At 33.0% G+C, this 27,995-nt stretch overlaps 1 protein-coding gene across 4 annotated transcripts in view; it reads left to right on the forward strand.

The window, feature by feature from the left end:
• The window catches only part of ADAMTS6 (ADAM metallopeptidase with thrombospondin type 1 motif 6), a 297,458-nt gene that overhangs the window by 144,032 nt on the left and 125,431 nt on the right, over positions 1-27,995 (forward strand). For all 4 annotated transcript variants that reach the window (XR_013556624.1, XR_013556625.1, XM_060635672.3 and 1 more), the window contains exons 9-10: positions 18,498-18,644; positions 26,736-26,877. Coding sequence is in view for 2 of the 4 variants with exons in the window: in XM_060635672.3 (XP_060491655.1) it covers positions 18,498-18,644; positions 26,736-26,877 (289 nt within the window). In the remaining 2 variants the exon portion in view is untranslated. The remainder of the gene's footprint in view (positions 1-18,497; positions 18,645-26,735; positions 26,878-27,995) is intronic.

The following is a 27,995-nucleotide window of genomic DNA, read 5'->3' on the forward strand; positions in this document are numbered from 1 at the left end:
ATGGTTAAGCTCAGGTTGAAGGCAAGCTCTCTGGCTCTAGGTTGACTTCTAAACATTTCTGCTGTATAGTTTACAGATAATGAGGGCTGGAAATAGGATGGTGGCATTTGGTTGGATTAAAAATATATTGAAGAGATAAAATTGGCAGGGTTTGATGCTTGATTGAGTGATTGAATATGAGTGTTGAGAACAGTAAAGTTAAGGATTATTCTCATCTTTCAACCTTAGTGGGTTAGATACATTAGTACCTCCCAATGAAATAAAAGTGGAACCAGTTTAATTGAAGAAGTTATGATTTCAGTTTTTGTATTTCATTGAGCCTGTAGGACATCCAGGTGGAAATGTACAGAGGGCACCTGGATGTTCAAGTCTAAAATTAATGAGATAGTTGTGGTCTAAATATATAAATTTGGAATTCATCTATAAAGGTAAGGTCTTAGAGAACTAACATAAAGTGAAAAGAACAGAACAATCAGAACTGCATAAATAATACCTAGTAATCATTTAAAGTTTAAGCTTTGGTAGTGCTATTTAAATTGCTTTCTGTCCCAAGTACTGTTTTTTATAACCTGTTTGTTATCATATGAAAACTGTCACTAAGGAATTGAGCACATAATAAAGCTAATTGAATCAAGGTGTATTTAGATATGATACCTGAACTTTCATACTCTAATTCTTGAAAGATAGAATTTTAGGACAAATAAATTACATTTAGCTTTTCTCACAGTAGTTAAACTTATGAAATTATTTTTTTAAGTTTATTCATTTATTATTTCGGAGAGAGAGAGTACACAAGCAGAGGAGGAGCAGAAAGAGAGAGGGAGATGCAGAATCCAAAGCAGGCTCCAGGCTCTGAGCTCTCATCACAGAGCCTGACACGGAGTTCAAACTCATGAACCACAATATCATGACCCGAGCCGAAGTCAAACACTTAACTGACTGAGCCACGCAAGCGCCCCAAACTTATGAAATTATTATATTAAGAAGTATTTCAGCATGAAAATGTAAATATATTTAAGACAGTTAGGAATCCTCTACTTTTTTAACATCTGTCTCCTTGAGAATAAGGACCATTACTTACTCATTTTTGCATCCCCAATGTGTACACCAGATACTCAGTCTCTATATCCGTGGAAAAACAGCTCTTTAAATACTAAATCCAAAAGGAATAGAAACCTCACAGTTGATCTCTGTATACTTAGTCTTTTGAATTAATACCATACTTAACTTTTTTGTGTATTTACATTTTATTGTGTTTGTATTTTATTGGTATTTTTAAAAATATTTATTTGTTTAGTTTTAGAGAGTGAAGGAAACAAAGAATCCCAAGCAGGCTCCGTGCTGTCAGCACAGAGCCTGACACAGGGCTCTATCCATGACCTGAACTGAAGTAAAGAGTCCAATCCTTAACCAACTGAGCCACCTAGGGTCTCCTGGTATTTTTTTTTTTTAACCGAAATATTGGTGATACATTGTTAGTTTAGTTTCAGGTGTACAACATAGTATGGTATGTTCACCACAAGTAAAGCTACCCTCTGGCACCATACAAGTCTATCACTACACCATTGATTATATTTCCAATTCTGTACCTTTTATCCTCATGATTTATTCATTCCATAACAGGAAGCCTATATCTCCCTCTCCCTTTCACTCATTTTGTCCTCCCTCTCTCCAGCTCCCTCTACTCTGGCAATCATCAGTTTGTTCTCTGTATTTAACATCATACTTAACTTTTGATGCTACTGTGAATATTGAATTTTGAACTTATATAGAAAATATCTTAAATGTATATTACATTATAATAAAATATATATAATCATTTTTAAATACTTGGAGAATTGATAAAATAATTATTGAATTATTTAATTTTATAGCACTATTCCCTTTGATGTTACATCAAGAATGAGGAAATGTCTGTAATTTAAATGTTAGGTCTAATGGATTTAGAAGTGCCTAATTTAATTTTAAAATCAAATTTTGAACACGATGTTTGAGTGTATGCCGAGGTATGTGTGGAGTAGACTGGTAGGTTATGTAATGTCTGAAATGGAGGAAACACTCTATAATATTACTTTTTAACTCAGCACTTTCTAATATTCAAGTAGATTTTTTCAGTTTTTGTTTGATATTTGTGTCATGCATTAAAACATAATGTAATAATTCTTGTAATTACTCTACAAGTATGTAATACATATTTACATATTTAGTTTTAAGTATAATACACATTATCTTTATTGTGGTTTGGAACTGAACCTTCAGTATATCTGGTGTATGCCTATATATGAAAAACAGCTTGCTGGCATTTTGACTGAGATTTCATTGAATCTGGAAATTAAGCTGGGAAGAATTGACATCTTCAGTGTTCAATAACAATATTCAGTATCAACAATACTGAGTATTTCATTCCATGAACACAGAATACCTCTCCATATATTTGGATCTTTGCTTTCTTTCATGGAATTTTGTGGTTTCCTGTTTATAGATTCTGTACATATTTTGTTAAATACATAGCTAGATTTTTCTTGGTATTATTGCAGATGATATTGTATTTTAAAATTACAATTACAATTGTTCTGTGCTGGTATATTGCACAGCAATTGGCTTTTGTACATCAACCTCACATTCTGTGACTGCTATACTTGTGGATTCACTTCAGGAGGGTTTTTTTTTTTTTTTTTTTTTGTCTCTTTGGAATTTTGGACAGAGACAATCCTGTTATCTGTGAACAAAGACAATTTTATTTCTTTCTTCCCAGTCTCTTTATCTTTTCATTCATTAATTCGTCCATTCATTCATTCTCTTTTGTCTTACTATACTGGCTAAGATTTCTAATATGATATTGAAAAGAATGGTGAGAGGACAAAGTTTCCTTCAAAGTTCTTAGTCTAAGGGCACCTGTGTAGCTCATGCTTGAGCATTGGACTTCGGCTCAGGTCATGATCTCACGGTTTGTCATTGGAGCCCCGTGTGGAGCCCTGTATCAGGCTCTGCACTGATGATACAGAGCCTGCTTGGATTCTCTCTCCCCTTCTTTCTGCCCTCCCACTTACACTTTTTCTCTCTCAAAATAAATAAACTTAAAAAAAAAAGAGATTCATTTCAAAAAAGAAAAAAAAGAAATTTCCTAGTCTTAGGATTAAAGTGTCCAGTTTCTCTCTCTCTCTTTTTTTTTAATGTTTATTTATTTTTGTGTGAGAGAGAGAAACAGAGTGCAAGCAAAGGAGGGGCAAAGGGAGAGGGAGACACAGAAACCAAAGCAGGCTTCAGGGTCAACACAGAGCTGTCAACACAGAGCCCAACGCCAGGCTCGAACTCACGAACCGCGATATCATGAGCTGAAGTCCGACGCATAACCACCTGAGCCACCCATGCACCCCTAAGTATCTCATCAGTTTCTCATCATTAAGTGTGGTAACTAGAGGGTTATTTTTTAGATACTATCAAGTTGAGGAAGTTACCTATTAGTTTTTGCTTGTTGAGAGCTTACCATGAATGGGAGTTGGAGTTTGTCAAATGGTTTTTCTGCATCAACTGATATGATTATATGATTTTTTGTCTTCTGCCTGGGGATATGATGGAGCACATTGGTTGCTTTTTGAATATTAAATCAGCTTTAAATACCTGAAATAAATCCCATTTGGTTGTAGTGGATAGTTTTTTTTATACATTGTTGGATTTGATTAGATAATATTTTTTTTAAATGATTGTTGCTTAACAAATGTTAGTCTTTATTTTCCTTTCTTATAATATCTTTATTTTATTGTGGCATTAGGGCAATGCTGGCCTCCCAGGACAAGTTAGGAATGTTCCCTCTGCTTTTATTTTCTGAAAAATATTGTGTAAAACTGCTATAATTTCTTCCTTAAATGTTGGAACTCACCAGTGAAATCATCTGGGCATAGTGTTTTATAATTTTGAAGGTTATTAATTATTGATTTAATTTGTTTATACACAGGCATATTCAGATTACAAATTTCTTGTTGTATGAGTTTTTATCGTTTGTGTCTTTCAGGGAATTGGTGCATTTCAGTTATATTTGTCAACGTAGAGATGTTCATGGTATTCCTTTATTATTGCTTTTTTGTGTCTAAAGGATCAGTAATGCTGAACCATCTTTCTGATACTGGTAATCTGTGTCTTCTTGTTTTAGTTGGTTAGCTTGGTTAGAGATATATCCATTTTAATGATCTTTTCAGAGAATCAGCTCTGGGTTTTGTATTTTCAGTTTTGTATCTAATTTTTATTTCTTTTCTTCTACATGTTTTAGGCTTAAATTATCTTCTTTCTTTATTTTCCTAGGGTGGAAGCTTAGATGATTAATTTTAGATCTTTCTTCTTTTCTAATATATGCATTCAGTGCTATCAATTTCCCTTGAAGCTCTGCTTTTGCTGAACCCCACAAATTTTGATAAGTTGTGTTTTCATTTTTTAATTTCTCTTAAGAAAGACTTCCTTGACACATATGTTATTTATAAGTGTGTTCTTTAATCTCCAAATATTTGAGATTTTCCTTTTTCTAGAAAAACAAAGAGATGGATTTCTGTAGGCAGACACCATTATAGTAGTTTGCCAGTATGAATTTCAGCTGCCATAAAATAATTCAGTTACCTTTTGCCCATAGTATAAGGAAGATTATAATGACAAATGTTTCCTTGTTCCAGCTACCTTCCCTATTTTTGCCATGGTGATTATACATGTTCATATAAATGCACACAAATATACACCACACTATATAAACATTTATATAGTTTAAATCTATTAAACTATATAAAACTAAACTAACTGATTAATTAAACTAATATCAAACTATTAAAGATTTTGGTCCAACCTGATAGAACAAGCTTAATAGCATCATCTTTTTCTTTTTAAGCCATACTCCACAGCCACTGTGTTCTTTATCCCTTTGGCCTTAACCTTGTATATTTGCTTGGAGCACAATGTGTAAGCATCAAATTCTTAATAAAAGCCCACAAAACCATGAATAAAATAACATGCTAGTATAAAGTAACTGGAATAATGTAACTATGTATTCCTGTGCTGTAAGACATATAAGCTTTTTTTTTTCCTAAGTGAGTTAGTTGTGTCAATTTTTTAATAAAGTTTATTTATTTATTTTGAGAGAGAGAGAGAAAGAATGAATGGGGAAGGAGCAGAGAGGGAGGGAGAGAGAGAATCTCAAGCAGGTTCCACAATGTCAGTACAGAGCCCGATGTGGGGCTTGATCTTGTGAACTGTGAGAGCATGACCTAAGCTGGAATCAAGAGTCAGATGCTTAACCGACTGAGCCAACTAGATGCCCCTAGTTGGGTTTATTTTATTTTATTTTTTAAGTTTTTATTTTTAAGTCATCTTCCCACTCAACATGGGGCTTGAACTCACAATCAGGAGATCAAGAGTTGTATGCTCCACCAACTGAGCCAGGCAGGCACCCCAGTTGGGTCTATTTAAAGCAGATTATTTTAACTAATTAATTTAGCACCCTATATATCCAATTCATATTGTGAGGACTTCAGTAGTTTAGTCTGGTAATAGTGCTTAGATGAAAATCAGTAAGGAAATTGTTAATAGCATGAAAGACTGTGGATAGCTGTATGTATCCCAGAGTGTGGAGCGTAAGGGAACCTGGATTACATACCTAGGACTTTAATACCCCAAATTCAAATGGAATCTCTGCTCAAAAAGAGGTGGAATACTGGTCAGGATCTCAGAGTCTTGGGAGCAGGTGAAATAAACAATGGATTCATTTACTAAGATTTGGGTGTAAGGTAGTGTCTTCTTCGCAAGAAATAGGGAACAGAGCCTAACAATTTCAATTACTTTCAAAACCAGAGAACCAGACCAACAATATGCTATATTTTAATACTGTTCCACAGAGCTATTGGTTTCAGTCTCTTTAAATTCTCCGTAACAGTGAACAAAATTGGTCCCAGAACCCATAAACAGAGTTCATTGAGCCTTTCTGTGAGTTATATAATGACAGTTAGGCAATTGCGAGAAAGAGGGACAGAACAAGGCAAAGTTCATTATAGTGAATATGGAACTCATGTCAGATTCTGTGAACCCCATGTTTTAGAAGAAAATGTTTATTAGATATGCGTTTTAACCTTGTGAATCTACCCAGTTTATCCAAATTGAATCTCTGCTGATAGATTTTTCATCCATTTCACTAAGCCTCTAACCCTTCATCACAATTATTAAAGTCTAATTTTATGCTAAGCACTGTGAATAAAATGAAATATAAAAAATTCTTTCTGCTTGTTGAAGTAACTAGTAAAAATGGATCCTGGTGTCAGGTCATACTTTGGAAGACAGTTTGGCAGTTTCTTACAAAAGTAAGTGTACTCTTACTAAGGATCCACCAATACCTAAAAATGTGCAAAGCAAACTATTACAGACTTTAGAACATATTATAAAAGTAAATCCTCATGAGCTTAGGATAAAGAAGGACTTTTAAAAAACAAGACAAAAGAACACTAATCATAAAGTATGTGATTGACCAATTTAACTATAATAAAATTAAAAATCTGATTAAGAAACACCATAAAATGAAAAGACAGGACACAGTTTAGGAAAAGTTGTTTGCAGCACACATGTAGCTGATATAAGCAACTCATGCAAATTAAATATACACAGTACTTGAACATTTCACAAAAGAAGAAATCTAAATGGTCAATATGCATATAAAAAGGTGTTCAACCTAATCAATAATCAAGGACATACAAATTATGTCCACCATGATTAGCACAAATTTAAAAGTCTGACAGTACCATCTGTTGGTGGAGATGTGGTGCAACCAGGATTCTTACGCACTGCAGGCAAGAATGTTATTTAGTGTAACCACTTTGAAAAGGTGTTTGGCATTATCATGACCCAACAATTTATATTCCACATATATCCTAAAGCAGTAATTCTCAAATTGTGGTCCATGAATCCCTGGGATTTCTGAACCACTTTCAGATCAAACCCATTTTCATGGGGCACCTGGGTGGCTAAGTCACTTAAGCTTCCTACTCTTGATCTTGGCTTAGGTCATGATCTCACAGTTGGTGAGTTCGAGTTCCCTCATCAGGCTCTGTGCTGACAGTGTGGAGCCTATTTAAGATTCCCTCTCTCTCCCTGTGTCTGCCTCTGCTCTCGTGCTCTCTCTTTCTCTGTCTCTCTAAATAAATAAACAAACAAATAAAATAAAAACTATTTTCATAACACTAAGACCTAATGTGCCCTTTTTTTCTTGAAACTGTATTGTTGTTTACAATGATTGTGTAAAATCACTAGTAGGTATAAGTGCTGGTACCCCAGCATAAGTCGTCAACCATACTAATAGTCATTTTATTTGTTACTAACGTGTCAGTTTTACTTAAGAATGCTCTTGATAAAGCAGAAGAATTTTTATTTTTATTTTTATTGAAGCATGACACTTACATATATATATACCTTTTATAAAATATTCTGTATCCCCAAATGTGAAGTATATGAAACACGTTTTGCTCCATATTTTAGTCTGATGGTTGTCACAGGAAAAGCACTTGTGCCATTGTTTGAGATGAACTAGCTGCTTTTTTCCTGAAACAGAATTTTTATTTGAAAGAACAAATGAGAAACTATGGGTAGTTGGCAGAAATTCACTTTGAAAGTAAACAAATGAGCTTATTATTCAAGGAAAACAACTTACACTGTTTATTACCAATGATAAAATTTGAACTTTAAGCAAAAATCAGAATTTAAGAAAAAGTTATATCTGTCATTATGAACTTGACAGCTTCCTAATATTTAAATGCTTTTCTTTTTTCTTTTTCTTTTTTTTTAAGACTTTTCTGATGAGGTTTCGTGTTATTGATGAGACCAAATTAAGAAAGATCATTGATGTTGTTTCAGAATAAATATTTCAACTAACCTTTTAAAAATTATTTGTCAAGTTTGGGGTGCCTGGGTGGCTCAATCAGTTAACCGCCTGACTGTTGATGTCGGCTCAGGTCATAATCTCATGATTTGTGAGATGGAGCCCTGGGTGGGGCTCTGTGCCGAGAGCTCAGAGCTTGCTTGAGATTCTCTCTGTCCCTCTTTGTCTCCCTTCCCCTCCTCCACTCGCTGTATCTCTCTCTCTAAAAAATAAATAAATAAACTTAAAAAAAAATCACTTGTCAAATTTTAATATAGTATCAAAAAAAAAAAAAAAAAAACCCTACCGTTATCTGAAAGGGCTATAAAAATACTCTTCCCTTTTCCAACCACATATTAGTGTGAAGCCAAATTTTCATCATACACCTCAACCAAAACGAAATACCACAACAGACGGAATGAAAAGCAGATAAGAGAACCCAGCTATTGTGTAGTAAGCCAGACTCTGAAGAGATTAGCAAAATATAATTAAACAATGCTACTCTTTTCACTGAAATTCTTGTTTTGTAAGATATTTTTAAACAAAATACTTATGTCCTCACTTAAATTTTTAATATGATGTCATTACATAAAAATTCATAAACAAAAAAGATCTTTTGGATCTCTAATATTTTTTTAATGTTTATTTTTGAAAGAGCGCAGGTAGGGGAGGGGCAGAGAGAAGGAGACAGAGGATCCAAAGTGGGCTCTTCGCTGTCAGCAGCAAGCCTGATGGGGGGCTTGTAAGATCATGACCTGAGCTGAAGTCAGACGCTCAACCCACTGAGCTACCCAGGCACCCTATCTAGTATTTTTAAGAATATAAAAAGATCCTGGGGTGCCTGGGTGGCTCAGTCAGTTAAGCGGCCAACTTCAGCTCAGGTCATGATCTCACGGTCTGTGAGTTCGAGCCCCGTGTCGGGCTCTGTGCTGACAGCTCAGAGCCTGGAGCCTGTTTCAGATTCTGTGTCTCCCTCTCTCTCTGACCCTCCCCAATTCATGCTCTGTCTCTCTCTGTCTCAAAAATAAATAAACGTTAAAAAAAATTAAAAAAAAAGAAAGAATATAAAAAGATCCTTAGACCAAAAGTTTAAAAACCGTTCTTAAGATACTCTTACAGATGACCAGGGGATATGTTCAGATGTATTCAAGAATGCTCATAGTGGCATTGTCTATAGTAGCCCCGTAATAAGAACCATCCCAAATTCATCGTCACAGAGTGGACAATTAAATGATATATTTACAAAGGAAACCTGTAAGTGAAAATGAATGATATAGTTAGTTCAGCAGAGATGACATTCTCTAAAAAAAATTGTTGAATGAAAGAAGCAAATTATAAAAGAATATCTACATTGTGATTTCGATTCTATAGACTTCAAAACCAGGTAAAATTAACATACATTGTTTAGAGATGCCATAGGGGATGATTACCACGAAAGTCAGGATAATGGTTCTTTCTTAAGGGAGGAAGAAGAAGATGATTCTAAAGTTGAACACAAGAGGCAAGCTTTTATTATTCTGAAAATGTTATGTTTCTTAAATTTAGTATTAGTAGGAGTTACATGGATGTTTCTTTATAATTATTCTTTAAAATTTAAATATTTTATTATCTTTTAAGTATGCATGATATCATATATCATATAATATGCCTGTGAGACTAAAATTAAACTCACAAAACAAAACAACAAATAAGAAAATATCATTAGAAGGTATGACAAGGGAGTTAATCAGACTTGTTACGAATTTTACTTGTGTTGGATGCTCTGCCTTCTGTGAAACTCAAATAGTGTCAATTAGCCATTAAATTTTTATGTTTATTTCAAGCGAAGCTGAGGCTTATCTTGTAGCAGTTTTTGTAAGAATGATTCATGAGACCTCTATTCCTTGAGTTTTTGTTCAAAATGATTTTGATACTCAGTTTGGCTGAGTCCAAGTCATTACTCTGTGGTGTGCTGGTGTTAAGTGTCACCATGGTGAAATCTGAGGGTAATCTGATTGTTTTACCATTATAAGTAATTTGTTCTTTTGCCCCAGTTGCCCAAAATATATCTTAATTTTGCAGTCCATTAAGTTAACTAGAGTGTGGCTGTGTGTGAAGTCATTCTATGTCAGTTTTTCCTAGGACACCAGATTTTATCCATTTTGGTTTAAAAAATTTTTTTTAATGTTTATTTATTTTTGAGAGAGAGAGAGACAGACAGAGTGCAAGCAGGGGAGGAGCAGAGAGAAAGGAATACACAGAATCCGAAGCAGACTCCAGTCTCTGAGCTGTCAGCACAGAGCCTGATGCGGGGCTGGAACTCACGAACAGTGATATCATGACCCGAGCCTAAGTCGGACGCTCAACTGACTGAGCCACCCAGGCAGCCCAGATTTTAGCCATTTTTATTTCTCAAAGTTTTCTTGAATTTTTTATAATCACTTTCTGTTTTATTATTTTGGCCCTTTTAGTGGACACAACAGTGATATATATTGTATTTCTTTCCTTTATCTTTTAAAATGTCAGTTTTCATTTTTCTTGCTTTTCCAATCCTGTGATAAATCTTTTTGGCAGTTGCCTAATTTCATTTTTTGCTACCTCAGCATGGCCTTTTTCCTGTGATACTTTTATTTTGCACCCCACCCCCATTTACTTCCTCTGATAGTTTGTGTTTTCATCCCCTTTCTTGCCCTATCTCCTTTGATTGCTTGTATTTCTGCATTAAATTCTTGTTTTTATAAAATGATGGCTTCATTAAGTTGGTTTGAATTTATATGTGTCCAGTTTTTATCTTTTCGGTACCAGTGTTTTTGTTCTGCTAAGTTTCCTCCATCTCCTATTCGTGTTTTTCTGTTCCAATTATTTATTTTCTAGATACACTTCTTGTTCCTTTTGAATCACGTGTTTGAATGAGTTTGATTTTCTGGAAGAACTATTTGTAGAAACTACAAATAGGGCCAGAGCTCTTTTCTTATCAGGAATTTATTAATGATATAGAGTAGTGCATGTGATTCAAGTTCTTTAACCCTGTATTCCTTTATAAAACTATTAGAATCTCTCTTTCACCCTTCCTTACCGACAGACTGCTTCCTACAAATATGGTTTGTGTGACTCCCATGTAAATAGGCCCAGCCTGGTCTTCTTCTGACAACTGGAGCAGGGTGTATATTCCAACAGTTTGCACTCCTACTTCAGTTGTTCTCAAGAAGGTATTTTTGGTTTTACCTCCCAGATTGTTGCACATAACTTTGGAGAAATATGCTTTGCTTGTTTACACTCAGACCTTCAATTATTGTTGTCTTTGTGTCTTGCTGCATTCATCTTTGCTTTTTCTGAATTCAGTCATCCTTTCACACACACGGTTTATAGTTTTAGAGGTTTTTTACATTTCATTAAATGCAAAATTTTTATTTATTTTTCTTGTTTTTTTTTTTTTTTTTTTTTTTTTTTTACTGCATAACAATATAGAAATAACTGTGTCCTTTCAGCTTTTGAGATAGGAACAGAAACAATAAGACATGAGAAAGGAAATTTCTGGTGTTTTTCTTGTATCCACTAGGACATTCAGTTGGAAATCTTCAACATATAATTTATTTCCTAGGATGGAAACAAAACAAAAAGCCTACTTTGTTTTAATAGATATTATTGAGAATTTGGGCTTTAGTTTTTTAAAAGATTAATACTAATATGAAGTATTTTGCTTTCAGAATTACTTAGCTTTTCATAATTGAGTATGTTATCCTAATCAACTACAATCTACTCTCTCATTGGATTTGAGATTTAATTTTACCCTACTTATAATTAATTATAAGTTAGCCTATAGTTGTCATATGGATGCTAACAAAAGACATGAAATTCCTGGATCAGAGACAAAGGATTTTATTCCTTACAGCAAAGTAAATAGCATTAAGCATCAGCATATTTATTTAATTTCTATTGGCCCCTGATCCCACAGAGGCAACACATATGGCTTAGATGAATGCTTCATACACAGTGGGTTTGCATCAAAACTGAAAAAAAAAAAAATTGAGCTTGGGGAATCAACCACTTTTATAGCAAGTAGTAAATTAACCTGTTTTTTTATCCAAGGGTGGGGGGGTTACCTTATTTGTCAAAGTTATCCTGTGAAATGTTCTGGTTAAAGCATAAGCCTTGCAGACTTGGAATACCCAGTAAAATGTGGGGAATCAGAAGAGGCCCAAGGAGACTGTCTCTTCCAATCTCTCTCTCTCTCTCTCTCTCTCTCTCTCTCTCTCTTCTCTGCCTGCCTCTGTCTCTCAATCTCTGTTCATAAAACACTCCTCAAATGAGAATCCCTACCTCTATGTGATCTGAGATATTTTATTAAATACATAAAACCAACCAGGAACAGTTACCACTGTTAACTCATCCGAGTGGGCCCCATGTTCACCAAACTCTCTTTTGTTCTTATTCTTTTTTTTTTTAATTATTATTTTTGAACTCAAGAGCAGAGAGTTGAGTTTGTTTTACGTTTATTGATCTATCTATCATCTATCTATCTTCTGTCTATCTATCTATCTATCTATCTATCTATCTATCTATCCATCTATCTTTTATCTTTGTATCCTCAGTTCTTAGCACAATATCATTATCATACCCACCAAGGACCCTTCTTGGTTAATATATGTAAATATGTATTTGTTTCTATAATCCTGTTTCCCATTCCAGTTTCTTTTCTTCCATAGGTAACTACTCTAATAAATTTTATGTGTATATTTGAATTCATATGTATCCTTGTAAAATGTCACATGTTTTATATATGTATGTGTTTATTTTTTAGCCTTTTAACTTTTGAAATAATTTCAAGCTTACAGAAAAATTAATATAATGGAAAGATTTCCCATATGCCCTTCACTCAGATTCAAGTATAATTAATATCTTATTTATTTATTTATTTATTTATTTATTTATTTATTTATTTATTTTAATATAATTTATTGTCAAATTGGCTTATGTACAACACCCAATGTTTATTCCAACAAGTGCCCTCCTCAATGCCTATCACCCACTTTCCCCACTCCCCCACCTCCCATCTACCTTCAGTTTGTTCTCTGTGTTTAAGAGCCTCCCCCACTCTGTGTAACTAATTTTTTCCCCTTCCCTTCCCACATGGCCTTTTGTTAAGTTTCTCAAGATCCACATATGAGTGAAAACATATGATATCTGTCTTTCTCTGACTGACTTATTTCACTTAGCATAATACCCTCCAGTTGCATCCACGTTTCTGCAAATGGCATGTTTTCATTCTTTCTCATTGCCAAGTAGTATTCCATTGTATATATAAACCACATCTTCTTTATCCATTCATCAGTTGATGGACATTTAGGTTCTTTCCATAATTTGGCTACTGTTGAAAGTGCTGCTATAAACATTGGGGTACAAGTGTCCCTATGCATCAGCACCCCTGTATGCCTTGGGTAAATTCCTAGCTAGCAGTGCTATTACTGGGTTGTAGGGTGGTTCTATTTTTAATTTTTTGAGGAACCTCCACACTATTTTCCAGAGCGGCTGCACAAGTTTGCATTCCCACCAACAGTGCAAGAGAGTTCCCATTTCTCCACATTCTCACCAGCATCTATTGTTCCTGATTTGTTCATTTTAGCCATTCTGACCAGTGTGAGATGGTATCTCAGTGTGGCTTTGATTTGTATTTCCCTGATGAGGAGTGATGTTGAGCATTGTTTCATGTGTCTGTTGGCCATCTGGATGTCTTCTTTGGAAATGTGTCTATTCAGCAACATTTACTTTAAATCTTTCTTTCTGTATATGTACGTGTATTTTTTTTCTGAGGTGTTTGGCAGTAAGTTGTAGACATGCGCCTTTTCCCTTAATATTTCAGTTTGTTTCCTGAGAAGAAAAGATAATCTCTTATATACCACAGTATAATTACCAAATTAGAAATTTTAACATTGATATACTACTATCATTGAATATGCAGTCTGTATTCATATTTCATCAATTGTCCCAGCAATGTGTTTTATAACTCTTTCTCCCATCCAATCCAGTTTCTATTGCATTTAGTTATGTTTCTTTAGTCTTTAATTTGGAACAATTCCTTGGCCTTTTGTTGTTATTTGAGAATGTGTATGTAATTTTTGCTTATATATATGATATAATGCTATCAATCTTTTCCTTAATTTTTTCAGTTTTTAAGATCCACCCATATTTATGTGTAGACATCTATCTTGTTTGCTGCTTCCAATTTCTGCTCAGTATCCCATAATATGCATCAGCCAACGTTTACTTATCCATTCCCTAGTGACAGACACCTAGATTATCTTCAACAACTTGCTGTCATAAATAATTCTGTTATGAACATCTTCCTACATGTTCCCTTTGGGAGTATTCCTGGGATATATAGCCAAGATTAGAATTGTTGGGTCATAATATATCTGCCTGTTTAATTTGACAAAGTACTGCTGAATTGCTCTCTAGAACAGCCGCCCTGACCATATACTTTGTTCTAGATAACATTCTAATTTTTGCTATTATGGTGGTTTTAAAGTGGACTCTTGTTTATTCTTTCTGATCACTAATGAGTTTCACTTCTTTTACCAACTGTTCACTGAGATAGACTTTCCTCAGGAGGGAACCTATCTTTACATACGTGTGTGTGTGTGTGTGTGTGTGTGTGTGCGCACGCACGCTCGTGCGTTATACTCTAGCACAATCAGCCTCTTAGAGGGATCTTTTGAAGTTGATGTCATGAACAGCAGTTGTAAACCCCTATTTTACTTGACATTCTCTTAGACAATTAAACCTAAGTCCTTAAGACAACTATCTGCATCTGACAACTAAAGATTGTTAGTAGAAATAGAACTTGTAAGGTTTCCTCCTTCATGTACTAGAATTCATGAGCTGTTTTTTTTTAAGTTTATTTATTTTGAGCGAGAGCGTGTGTGAGTAGGGGAGTGACAGAGATGGAGGGAGAGAGTAGTCCAAGCAGTCTCCTGCAGAGCCCAGTGCAGGGCTTGAACTCACAAGCTGTGAGATCATAACCTGAGTGGAAACCAAGAGTCAGATGCCCAACTGACAGAGCCACCCAAGTACCCCTGAATTCATGAGCTTTAAAAAAAAATTTTATTTGAGTATGGTTGGCATACAATGTTACATTAGTTTCAGGTATACAACATAGTATTTTAACAAGTTTGTATGTTATGCTGTGCTTGTCACAAGCATAGCTACCCTCTGATACCATACAATGCTATTACAATATGACTGTATAACCCTAAGCTGTGCCTTTTGTTCCTCTGATTAATTCATTCCATAACATGAAGCCTGTATTTCCCACTCTTTCTTCACTCATTTTGCCCATATCCCTAGCCTCCTCCCATCTGACAACTATAATTTTGTTCTCTGTATTTATAGGTCTGATTCTGCCTTTTTTTTTTTGTCTGTTCTTTTGTTTTGTTTTGTTTTGTTCTTTAGATTCCACACTTGAGTGAAATCAAATTGGTTTTATCTTTCTCAAGTCTGACTTACTTCACTTAGCATAATACCCTCTAGTTCCATCCATGTTGTCACAAATGGCACAATCTCAACCTTTATTAGAAAATGATAGAATTTCTGGAATACTGTAAATACTAGCATGCAAAAAATAAAATGTTATATACCTCTTTGAAATGTATCAATTGAATCTAAATGTCATTACATTTTGCTAACTTTCATTATGCATTTAAAAACTATGAACAGGGGCATCTGGGTGGCTCAGTTGGACTTCGGCTCAGGTCATGGTCTCACAGATTGTGAGTTGGAGCCCCACGTCAGGCTCTGTGCTGACAGCTCAGAGCCTGGAGCCTGCTTCAGATTCTGTGTCTCCCTCTCTTTCTGCCCTTCCCCCTCTTGCACTCTGTCTCTCTAAAAAAATAAACATAAAAAAATTTTTTTAGTGAAAACAATGTGAACATGGTCTTTTTCATGGTCAAAATTTACATCATTTTTTCACTCCTTTAACTCAATATATATGCTTCATCTTTCCCAAACAGAGTATTATCCTGATGTATATTTTAATATTTCTTAATATACCTTAAAATATATTTTCATACTTAAATGTGTTTTAATTATATAAAATATCTTTATCACAAAATGCATATAAATTGCAATTACATTTTAAAAATTTCCTGTGATAATGAAGGAAATTTTTTTTCTGGATTATAGATTCATTACATTACAATAATTATTAGTCAATCATTGATCAGAAACACATATACATATTACACATTTTAATACATAATTAAATCTAAAAGTAAAGTTTTATAGAAAAATGTTCCTTTAATTATTTATATTTTTTTCAGTTACTGCATTTGTCTCTCTATTCCTAGAATGAGGCAGAATTTCAACATTAATTCGACTCTGATTTTTTTTTACAGAGGTGAATGCTGACAAAATTTGTTCACATAAATAAGTGAAAGGAATTTATTATAGAAATATCATTCACTTCTTTGAACTCCTTTTGTATTATTTGTCAGAACATAACCATTGGTGATCTAGCATCAAAAAGATTTTTTAATAACCCATCAACTGTTAATTTGATTATATTCTCTCATAAACTTGATGAAAATAAGTAACTACGTGATATGTTATTCATTCATTAAAGTCATTCTTTTTCTCAACACTAACACCAAATAATTCTGATTATCTCTTTTCTTGACACATTTTTATACCCCAAGGCAATGAACTATTGTAAAATTATGGATAGGTGAAGGATAAGTTTTTCTTTTATAAGGTGGGAGAAATAAGATCTTAAAAGGAGAAGCTTGACTTTTTTTTTTTTTTTAGAAAAGAGTACATGAGGAAATTGAAGATCTCAAAAATTATTTTCTTACAGCCATCTGTGTCTGCCTACACCTATCTTGACATGTCTCAGGAATATGTATAAGTCTGTTGCTAAAAGGAAATAATATTTTTAGGCTATCATCTTTTTAAAAGAATCATAGTGGTATTCACATGGTAACATCAATCTTTGAGAGAAGTATAGAATTTTAAGTTTATTGAATTAAAAATTTACATTAAGGAGCTTATTATGTAACTCTGCAGCTGATTGTTTTGACAGAATAATATCTAATTCAATAAACTGTAAACTCTGCCATCATTTTCTTAGAAGACCATTCAAAGAGATTGATTCCAATGTGTTGATGTCAAATAAGAAGACTAAATACTGGTGTTCATGGAAGGTTATTTGGTGTTTTAATTTAGGGCTCTGGATATACAATCTCATATGTTTCTCTTCCTTTGCTTATGTTAGTTCCTCCACATAAATTCCTAGTTTCTTCTCCTTTCCCCACATATTTTATGTCTTTATTATAGCTCTTTTATGTTGTATTTATGAAGACCAATCCACTCAGCTTCTTAAACATGTCTCACATCTAATCCCACCTGTCTATCTTAGTGCCCTAGTTCAGACCTACATCAGTTCTCTGCCTCATTCTCTTCCCACTGCTTTTTGTTCCATCTGTTTTCCCTGCCTCCATTGTCTTCTCACTCCAATGTCTGGACCATAGAGTTACTGTAATGACCTGTCTAAAATACAAATCAATTCCATATTCTCCTACTCTGAAATATTCACTTGCTCTTACTCACAAACCTTCAGCATCTCTACATGCCAAAAGTATTAATATTTACTTTCATTTATTGTAATTCTCTATTCTCAACTACCTTTCAAATTTTTTCTCCAGCAGCTGTCATCAATATGTTTTATACTCTTGTCACACAAATTACTTATTTCCTTTTATACATATCCTGGTACATTTATTAGGATGTCACAATAGACACATAACTTTATGTTTTCAGTAATATTCAACATAAACCTTTGACCACCTGTGAAAAAAGACTAAAATTTATTCATATGCAGTGGACATATCCTTTATAGGAAAATTTATGATTTATCATTGAGATATGTTTTTATATCACATTGATGATAGCACTAAACATGGGTATAGGACCCAGGGTAGGGGAATGACAAAGACAAGCTTTGAATAATGAAAGGAAACCAAGGTAAAGAAAATCTCTCTAGCCATAATCCTTAAATGTATCAAGATTTTTCAAAAGGTGTTTTGAAAACACATATACAAACATAAATTACATATGTATTTAATTCTCCTTTATATTTCTAACAAAAAAAAGATTTTTGGATTTGGCTTTAACCTAGAACTCAATGGATTATAACCATCTTTTTCTAATTCCCTTTTAGATTCAGCATAGGGAGGAAACAAACTCTAGGATGTTAAACGGCTGTTTCTACTAACATTTACTAACTGTATGATCTTTAATAGGTCATTTAATTTTACTAAACTTCAGTTTTTCATACCTATAAAGTGAGAATTAATACACATCTCCTATCTATTCAGGGAAAGATTATATCATATGAGCTACCATTTGAAAGTATATGATCAATTAAAGAGATATAAAAATAAATTGTATCATAGAAATATTCTGTGGTCTCCTTAACTTTAATCTTGTATTAATCTTGTATTTCCTTAGAGGATCTTGATAGAAAGTATATGTTGGTAAGGCTAATGAATGATCAAATAAGGAAATAAAGGATACATTGGGGGTTCATTTATTTATTTATTTTATTTCTTTCTTTCATGTTTCTTATGTTTTTTCCTTGCTAACACAGTTTTGGTATGAACCATGATGGAATTGGAAATTCTTGTGGGACGAAAGGTCATGAAGCAGCAAAACTTATGGCAGCTCACATTACTGCGAATACCAATCCTTTTTCCTGGTCTGCCTGCAGTCGAGACTATATCACCAGCTTTCTAGAGTAAGTAATCTCTAGAGAGTGATGATGAATTGCTCCAGAAGTAAGCCCTTGGTAGAAGCCTAATATGTAGTGCTTAAAACTGCATAATGAGTAACTTTTATAGGGTGATATTTCAGGCTGTTCCCAAAATACTTTAATATATCGCTGTGGCAAATTTTTTCCTTCATACTCAAAAAAGAACTTGGTAGATTAGAGAAACTGGAGCAAGGATATAAACGGGGTTGATGATGTGAGTGTCAGAAATGTTCAATCAGTGGGAAACAATGTCAGAAAGAATTTAAATTTACACAGTTTAATAGAGCGTAGGCCAAACTTTAATTCAGTGATGATATATTTCATTTTGTTGTTGAAAAAACTGAGTTTTTTAGGAATGAATGCTAAAGTATCTAATAGTAACAAACAACAACAACAAAAAACCAAACACCCAAGAAATGAAAATGAGAAAATGAAAATTTAATTTGAAATTTATTAAGTGACTCATCTTTTCTACAGTTTGAGAACTTCTTTCCTAATCTTTTAATGTATATTCCAAGTTTGTGGTTACTTAAATGTGAGATATATAAATTAGCTCAGGTATAACTGTGTTTATGAAAGCAGATATTCTTTCACATCTCGCCTGTATGGGACTTCAGGACTGGACTTTGGAAACTCATGTAAGACTTAGGTCTCACTTTCTAACTGTGCAACCATTAGCATGTTACTTAACCTTTCCTAATCTTCAGTGACCTCACTTGTTAAATGAGTTACATAATAATACATGCATCATCAGGTTGTTAAATATATAGCTATATACAATGTCATAATGTGTATGAAGTACAATAGACATTCATTAAGTGGTAAATATTATTTTAAATAATATTGAGGCTTTAAGCATTATTGCTCTATCATTATCTTCAACCGTTTTGTGCCACTTTTTTCTTGGGTAGGAGAGATTAAATACTCTGTGAAAAAGTGACTCATAGATAAAGCACTTGTGAACAACAGAAATTCTTTTTAAAAATTGTCTTTCTTCAAAGTTCACATTTATATGACTATGGTGTAAAACTTTAAAGATTCAGAAAAGCTATGTAAGGTAATATTATTCATTATAATCACATTCTGAAAACTTAAAGTTACAAATTTTTAAGCCCCAAACAAGAGATTTTAAATTACCTATCACAGTGCTTTCAACAATCAGAGATCAAAAGGTAAATATTTAAACTGAGCCTTTTTGAATTAATTAATATAATAATGAAACAGAAAGAATTGGAAATTCATATCAGAATGTAATTCCTCTGAATAATTATGCTATAACCTAAATATTTTTAATTTTAGTAATAAGTAATTATGACACTGCTTGCTTAGTGCCAAAACTGGATTGAAGGCTATAAAGATAGACCACAGAGAATTTGTTACACATCTTTGGGCAGTTTTTAACACAAAGCAGTAGCATTATCATTTTCCAAGATGTTTTTAATGAGATCATATTACCTAAATTTTAAACATTGTTGAAGATCTGCTCTCCCCAGAAATCAAGCCAAATCTGGAATTTCTCCATTGACTTGGCTCATGTTTTTATAATGGAATCTTAGTGTCTATCACCAGAAAGACAAACTGTATAACATGCTCAATATTCCTGTGAATTTTTGAAGGCTTGTCTCCTCTTTTTTTTTTTTTTTTTTCCAAGTACTATTTTCTTTCTCCCCTATCCTGTTTATATTGCACAGTTTATTTGCTAGGACCATCTCTGTATACCTAATATAAGCACCAGTTTTTATCTCTTGCCAGACCCTGCGTAGTCAAAACTGTATTAAGACTGTTAAAAAAAAATCCCCAAAAGGGAATCCCTAAATTACTAATAAAATATTGTTAAGAAATCACCAATGGTTTGGTGAGAGATGTAAAATTATTACTAGGTACAGGAAAGTGTTCCATTGAATTAATTAAAAGAATTAATCCAAAAAGCATTATTTAAGCCTTATTGCCTCTTTGCATTTTGTATGTAAGCATGATTAGTGTTGACAGGGTCCTAAAGGGCTTATTTATCCTGTATTTTATGAAAATATTTCTGTTGTGCATCCTCATGGGAATGCTCACAAAGTTAAAGCCATCAGTAAAAGATAGATATTAAAGACAATATGTAGAGACTTGGGGAAAGTTGGCTTTTTTTCCCCTCTTTAATAATAAACTAAACAACTCTGATTATAATCTGACCAAGCAATAAAGGTTTTTTAAACACAGGGCCCTTTAAAAAGGTCAGTTCACTGGAGCACAAAGACATAATAGTAACTTTCTTGAATTTCTTTGTTCCTTTTTATTAATGCAGTTGGCTTAATTGCTTTAACAGCTATGTGTGATATTTTTAAAAATCCAGTGATATTGTGATCAGGGATTGAGGTTACATTTATGTTTTATAGTTGGCTCAAAAAGACTCATAACATTTTATTTTAGTTTCTCTTCTCAAGAAAAAGAAATCTTGAAAGATGAATTGTTTAGGAACTGCAGCCCAGCCAACAAAATGCATACCTTTCTTTACTTAGTGACTGTATAGGCCCGAGATGATGGTGGATTTTAACAATGAGCTTTCTATGATTTATAGACATTCACTATTCACTATGTTCAACTGAAAACAATTCCATGGCCTTTAAATGCCAGTAAAGTAAATCTCTCGTGTCTTTCTGGAACACTAGGTGCTATTGATCAACCAGGAGATGGTGTTTACCAACTCCCAATATTTTTTTTCAGATTTCTTAAACTCGGTGATTCAATAAGTGGTTCATGAATCGCCCAGAAGCCGTCCTGATTAAATAATAAAGAACCCATTTCCGTTAAAATGGACGTGTTATGCCAGCTTCTGATGTTTTCGACGACGGCTTTGCAGGTAGTGTCCTTCCTATCTGCCTGCGGGACTTATTTACTTATTTATTTAGAAAATAAAGAAAGATGAACCTGGTATCATGGCTCACACTCATTGATGACTATGGGCTAATTTACCAGGCAGTGGAAGACAGCCAGAAGTAGTTTAGGCCAGTTTTTCATACATTTTCCACCACTTAGCGGTAGTACAGAGTAATTTCATATAGTTTTCAAAAATTCCAGAGCCTCTGTGAATCAACTATTGCTCTATTTAAATTAAAGTCTGTTAAATTGTTTGAACTGTCAGAGATCCATAGCAAAATTTCCTACAGTTCCAAATTAAATACAGACTAGCCGTTTTCACAGAAAGGATGGAAGCTGAATAAAGAAAGGCAATATGATTGTTGAAGGTGAACTAGAAAGAAGGATCTACAACAAAAGTGATATAAGATGAACAGGATGACCAAGACACTCCCATTGTCTTGTAGCAATTACCTTTGAAGATCAGTATCAATAATCTTTAAATGGAAACCAATTTCATAGATTGGACCCTCTTTTTATATGGAGCCCAAGAAACAGAAAAACAAGTTTCTCTTCCTTATGTTAGTCAGACACATTTTGGGGACTTCACTCTAACCCCTAAATATCTTTGATAAATCACAGTTACATATCGAGAAAAGAGGATAACTGAGTAAATCATTATCATTACAGTGTTTGTATGTTGGAAGCCTCAAATTCAGTTATATTCAAGCGTCACAGTCATACAGAGGGCAAGAGAGAAAGGTCTAACTTATTTTAGAAGGTAGTTATTATTAGTTTTGTGGATATTGATAAAGCAGTTTACAATAACATAGTAGATAAGACACTTGACTTACCACAGATAATGCAATTGATTCATTTAATTTAGGTGTATGAGCACAATTTTGTGTTACAAATAGGAGTTGACATTAAATGTTAACTTTTTGTTGTTGTTGTTACAAGACTGTTAAGATATGTATAGGGTATATAGAATGATTTATTTTTTAGATTGACCCACTGTGTGGCTGAAGGTCTATACTTTATAGTATAATTGTTTAAGTAAAAAATAAATCTAAAATTGCAATTAAGAGAATGTGCTCATGTGTTCTGGAAACAAAGCCAAGGGTGCATATTTTACATAGGGATCTGTAAATATTAACTGAAGATTCCACTCTGGCTCATGTTCCCATTTCAAGATTAATTTTCGAACTATGTAAATAAGACTTCTCTAAATTAGAAGTCGAATACATAAAATATGATTTTGCTATCATGCTGCAAGGATTTCTGGAAATGTAAATATATTTTGATTTACTAAGAATTTCATAATCTGGGAAAAAGCGTGTTCTCAAACATGCATTTTTTCTACTAAGAATTTCATAATCTGGGAAAAAGTGTGTTCTCAAACATATTTCTTCTGTTTTGTCTTAGATGCATAAACAAAAGTAGAGTTTATTATTATCTATAGTGCTGTAGATATTAACTAAGATTAGGCTTTGTAGTGAAATAGATGCTGATAGGAAAATAATCATAGTTCTACTTTTTATGTATATTGTTTTGCTCAGGACAAGTGTTATATCTGCTTAATAATAATAAGTTGTAATAGTATCTCATAGATGGAAAGTAACAGTGCTCATTTCATTTATTAATGAGTGAAGTTTATGTTTTCTGAGTGGATAATTTGCATATGACCAAGGCACAAACCATCTATACTTAAAAGTGCCATTCTTATTTTGATAAAAGTAGCCTAAATAACACTAGATTTAGCATAAGAATTATAGGGTTATATCAGTTAGCTAGAACCCTAGATTTAATACAATATTCATAATTTCCATTTTGTTAAATGGAGATAATTACAAAATATAAGGAGATAACTCATCTAATATTTTTGAGAAAGGAAAAACGTTTGTACCAGGAGAACTGTACAAAGATGTTCTTTATCAGCAGAATTTGCAATTTTCAGAAATTAGGAATAATGCAAATGTTTGTTAATAGAAGAATGGATAAGTAATTGTTACATAATCTTAAATGGAATATTAAAGAACAGTATTAATGAACAAGCTACAGGTATACACATCAACATGGGTATATTTCACATTCATAATGTTGAACAAAAGAATAGTCACAAAAGAAAACCTATAGTATGACTCCTTTTATATAGTCCAAAAATAGGCAGATTAATAATTGGGAAATGTATAATTACTAAGATAAGCATGGAAATAATGATTTTAAAAGTCAGAATATTAGTTAGTTTTTGTGGAGAATATGAGGGATGTGTTTAGGGTTAAGTGTTTGGGAATTTCCTAAGCAGCGGGGAGACACTTCTAGGGTTAAATATACATCTCTCAGACCCATATCCTCTACCTGTTATACTTACATCCGTGATATTTCATAATGGCAATTGATGACTCAGATGCATGGAAATATCCAGAATTATTATTTTCTAAGGGTTAATTAAAATAATTGTGATCTTAACTTACTTGAAAGTAGCAGGAAACTGGCAGACACATTTTAGTAACATTATGCAAAAAATATTTTTATCACTTCATGTCCAGTTAAGAATTAAAATATGAAAACTATCCCCCCCTGAATACTTTAATCCAGGTTTTACTGTATATATCAGATATGGTTAGTAGGAAAATAAGTAGTACATTTTCTACCCAAAACATAGAAAAAATTTAAATCAATCTTGGAGATACTCCTACCCTTGCTTTCCCAGAGCCAATAATAGGTAAGATCTTAGTGACTTGTACAGTTCTATAGACAAACCCATTTCAAAAGGCCTTTGTTGCTGCTGTATTCCTAAATACATGTCCACTTCAAAAAGATCTATACGATTTTTTAATATTTTATTTCATATGGTATTTTATTCTTCTGCAAAGAATAAGATTTGTCTATATATTTAATTAGACCATATTAATACAAAGCTATAAACACTTCTAAAGAATGGAAATAAAAATCCACTTTTGAGTAGAAGACTTTGTCCACAGGTCACCACAATGCATGCCTTCTGTATTGTCTGGGGGCCCTTCCATTGATTGTGTGATTTGGTATTTTTTGAACAACATGAACCATGATTAGAAGACCATTAATACCTGGGAACAAGAACTTTAAATGAAAGAATAATTTTTGCTTCCTTCTAGGTTAAGCCAAATTTCTGCTTACTTTCAGAAAATAATTTTTTTCCCAGGGTATCTATTCTTAAACTCTTTTGGGGAGGTCCATATAGTACTTCCTCTAGGTTTTTAGGTTAATTTTCTATACCTACAAGTTATTATGTATAACAATTTTTAATAGACTTTTGAGTTAATGCTACTTAGGTGAATATATCTTATACTTTCTTTGTTATGCTATCAGCAAATATTTTTACCCATGGGACTCTGTACTTAAGTACTTCAGTACTTAAAATTTTCCCATTGATTTATAGTAGCACTTGATTTTTTTTTTTACATATTTCAATCTTTTCATAAAGACTTGTAACTTTGTTGTAGATGGAGATGAAACTGATATTTTAGAAATATTATGGAATTAAAGTACTAATTCTTTATTTCATGAATATTATGTTTTATCAAAATAGTCCATCTTCATTCAGTAGAGTTTTTACATTTGACCTCTTTTATCATTAGTCTTAACATAAAATTTGAATTTACTGATAGAATTGCATTTGTCTAAAATTTGCATATCTATGTAGATTAAAGATATTTTACATAACAAAATTAAAAAGCTTGCTGTTTTAAAAATTCATCTAGAAATAGTTTTCCTTAATGATCTGCATGTCAATTTCCAAAAGTAAAATAAACAGGAAGTAAAAAGCATTCTGTCATGAAAACTGGATAAGCAGGTGAAAAAAAAGTTTTCTATTAAGTACCTTGAACAGTGACAAGTGAACTGATTATAATAGCCAATAATAAAACCCATCTGTATTAGCACCACGTTTAATATTCCATCTAAATATTTTTCTTCATTAAAAATTAACCAAGTGGGGCATAAGTGAAAGGAAAGGGTATAAAGAGGACAGTGTTCTGCCCTCTTGGGTTTTTTAATCTATCACTAATGAATAACATGGTTCAGTTTCTAAAAGGTATTAATTTCCTGCTGCACAAATACACGTTTTTTATATAGCAAATTAACCTTTACATTTTAAGAAATATGACAAAATAGTAAGTGAATATGAAGCTCATTATTATGCATGGCTCTTTGTTACTTATCTATAAATGAAAATTTGTACTGTCCTAAATAATAGTTGAGGAACTTCTACTTGTGAAATTATTTTCCTTTGGCAAAGTGGATGGAAAAGATTTGGAAAAAAAAACACAAGTGCTGGCACAATTGACAGGAATGTTGGAAAAAATTTTTAAATGTTGGCATAGGAATTCTTTAAAAATTCTAAGTTACTCACATGTGAAATGAAAGTAAAAAAGCATCTGTCCTATTTTATGCACACTGACTTAAAAAAATGAACAATTATATTTAGCAAAGTATAAAGCTCTTTAAACTAAGGTATTCTGTCTGGTTTTTGGCGATCTTTATATTATTTGTTCCACTGAATTAAAATATTATGTTTGAGTGCAAGCATACTTTGAAAAGCAGAAATTGCAGAGAGAGGAGAACATTCTCCTTTCCAACTCTGATGACCCTAGATGAAATATGAAATTTTTGAGAGACTAAACACTTCTAATATACTTGAGAGAACTTTGGATTTTGGCCTCCTCTGTCATTCTGCCCATTTATTATTGAAATATTTCAAGAACCTTTGGACATGTCTTACTACAGCATCTATTGTTCTGCCCAAGTTAGGAGTATATAGATTAGGTCTTTAAGAATTACAACCATGGTTTTGTTTTGTTTTGTTTTTTAATTTTCCACATTTTATGTTTTTAATTCTACTACCAGATGTGGTTACATTTTCATGGAAAACAAACAAGAAGCTTAGAGCAATATGAAATTCTGTTTTGATTCCTTTAGAAATTAGTTTAAATCAGTGTTTGAAGGCCAACATGACATTTTCAGATTGTTGTCTGAGATGCTTTTATTGTGTCTTGGTGCTGGAAAAAACTATTGGAGCTCTTATTCACATTTCAGTAAATGTATTCTATTTTGCCATGTGACTATTTATTGGTAGAATGTATTGCTTTTCACGCATCAAGTTATTAAAGCAAAGAGTTCAACACATGGTTTCATAATTGTGATGGAAATAGTCCATAGTGTACCTAATTTCCTTTGATCCTTTATGTTGAACAGTTCAGGCCGTGGTACTTGCCTTGATAATGAGCCTCCCAAGCGTGACTTTCTTTATCCAGCTGTGGCCCCAGGTCAGGTGTATGATGCTGATGAGCAATGCCGTTTCCAATATGGAGCAACATCACGCCAATGTAAATATGGGGTAAGAAGTCTTAATCCTTATGTTTAGTCACTTATATGTGTTCTTTCATGACACAAATATTAAGTTGGAATTTTATTGAGTGTAGTATACATTTGGTAACATCTTTAATGCAAATATGGCCTTTGACTCACTGCTTTTTTTCTGATATCATTTATCTAATATCTATTTCTAAATGAGTAATCTTAAATAAGTTTCAGATGTCTTGCGAGGGATGCAGGTAGAATTTTAATAATTTCTAACGTATTTCTTTTAAACTCCTGAGTTTATAATGCCAACTTTAGTTTGTCTTTTGAAATGTTATGGTTTTGAAAATTTCTCCCTTCCGGCCTTTTCTGGTACTCTAATAATTGTGTTTAAGGGAATTTTCATATTGGCTAAGAGCCTTTATTTTAATTTATACTTTTTAGTACTGAGTCATTTCAAGTTGCTTCATTCACTGCCCACATTCTAACACAACAACTGAGTGGGGACAAGATGACATTAACCCAAATAGAAAAACAAGGAAAATTACTGTGGAAAAAAATGCAGGTTTCATAACTGACTCTTCATGTCTGCCTAAAAATGTGGGCAGTGGATGAAGCAACTTGAAATGACGCAGTATTAGAAAGTATAAGTTAAAATCAAATAAATAGTATTATATATATAAACAATAAAAAAATTTTATAGAGAAGGAGATCAGTGACTAGTATAGAGACATGTTCATATACGTACCAGTGTAAACATACTGAATGAAAAAATAAGATTTTTAAATGACAAGTTGTTTATAAGAAGAATTCAAGTTTAAAACATAAGTTTAAAGGGTTGGTTTCTGTTTTTATGTAAATAGTGTTTAAAATCACTTAAAAAAATAATAACCAAAAACGAATTAAGTTTTAAGGTAGTAAAGACTAAACAATATACACATTGTACTGTGCCGATTAATCCTCTTGGGTACAGTACAAAGGAAAGTAATTTTCAAAATATCCCTTGGGTGACAAACATATTATTCACGGTAGGCTTTGGCAGCACATTTTATGCACTAGATTTGAAGATTTTGTGCAACTATCTAAATATCTAAAGCCTTGAATGAAACTTTGGTCTTTCTTGTCTTTCTGTAAAGAGTCTTCTTTTATTGTTTC

Source organism: Panthera onca, chromosome A1, assembly GCF_046562875.1.
Source record: "Panthera onca isolate mPanOnc1 chromosome A1, mPanOnc1 haplotype 2, whole genome shotgun sequence".
NCBI classification, from domain to species: domain Eukaryota; kingdom Metazoa; phylum Chordata; class Mammalia; order Carnivora; family Felidae; genus Panthera; species Panthera onca.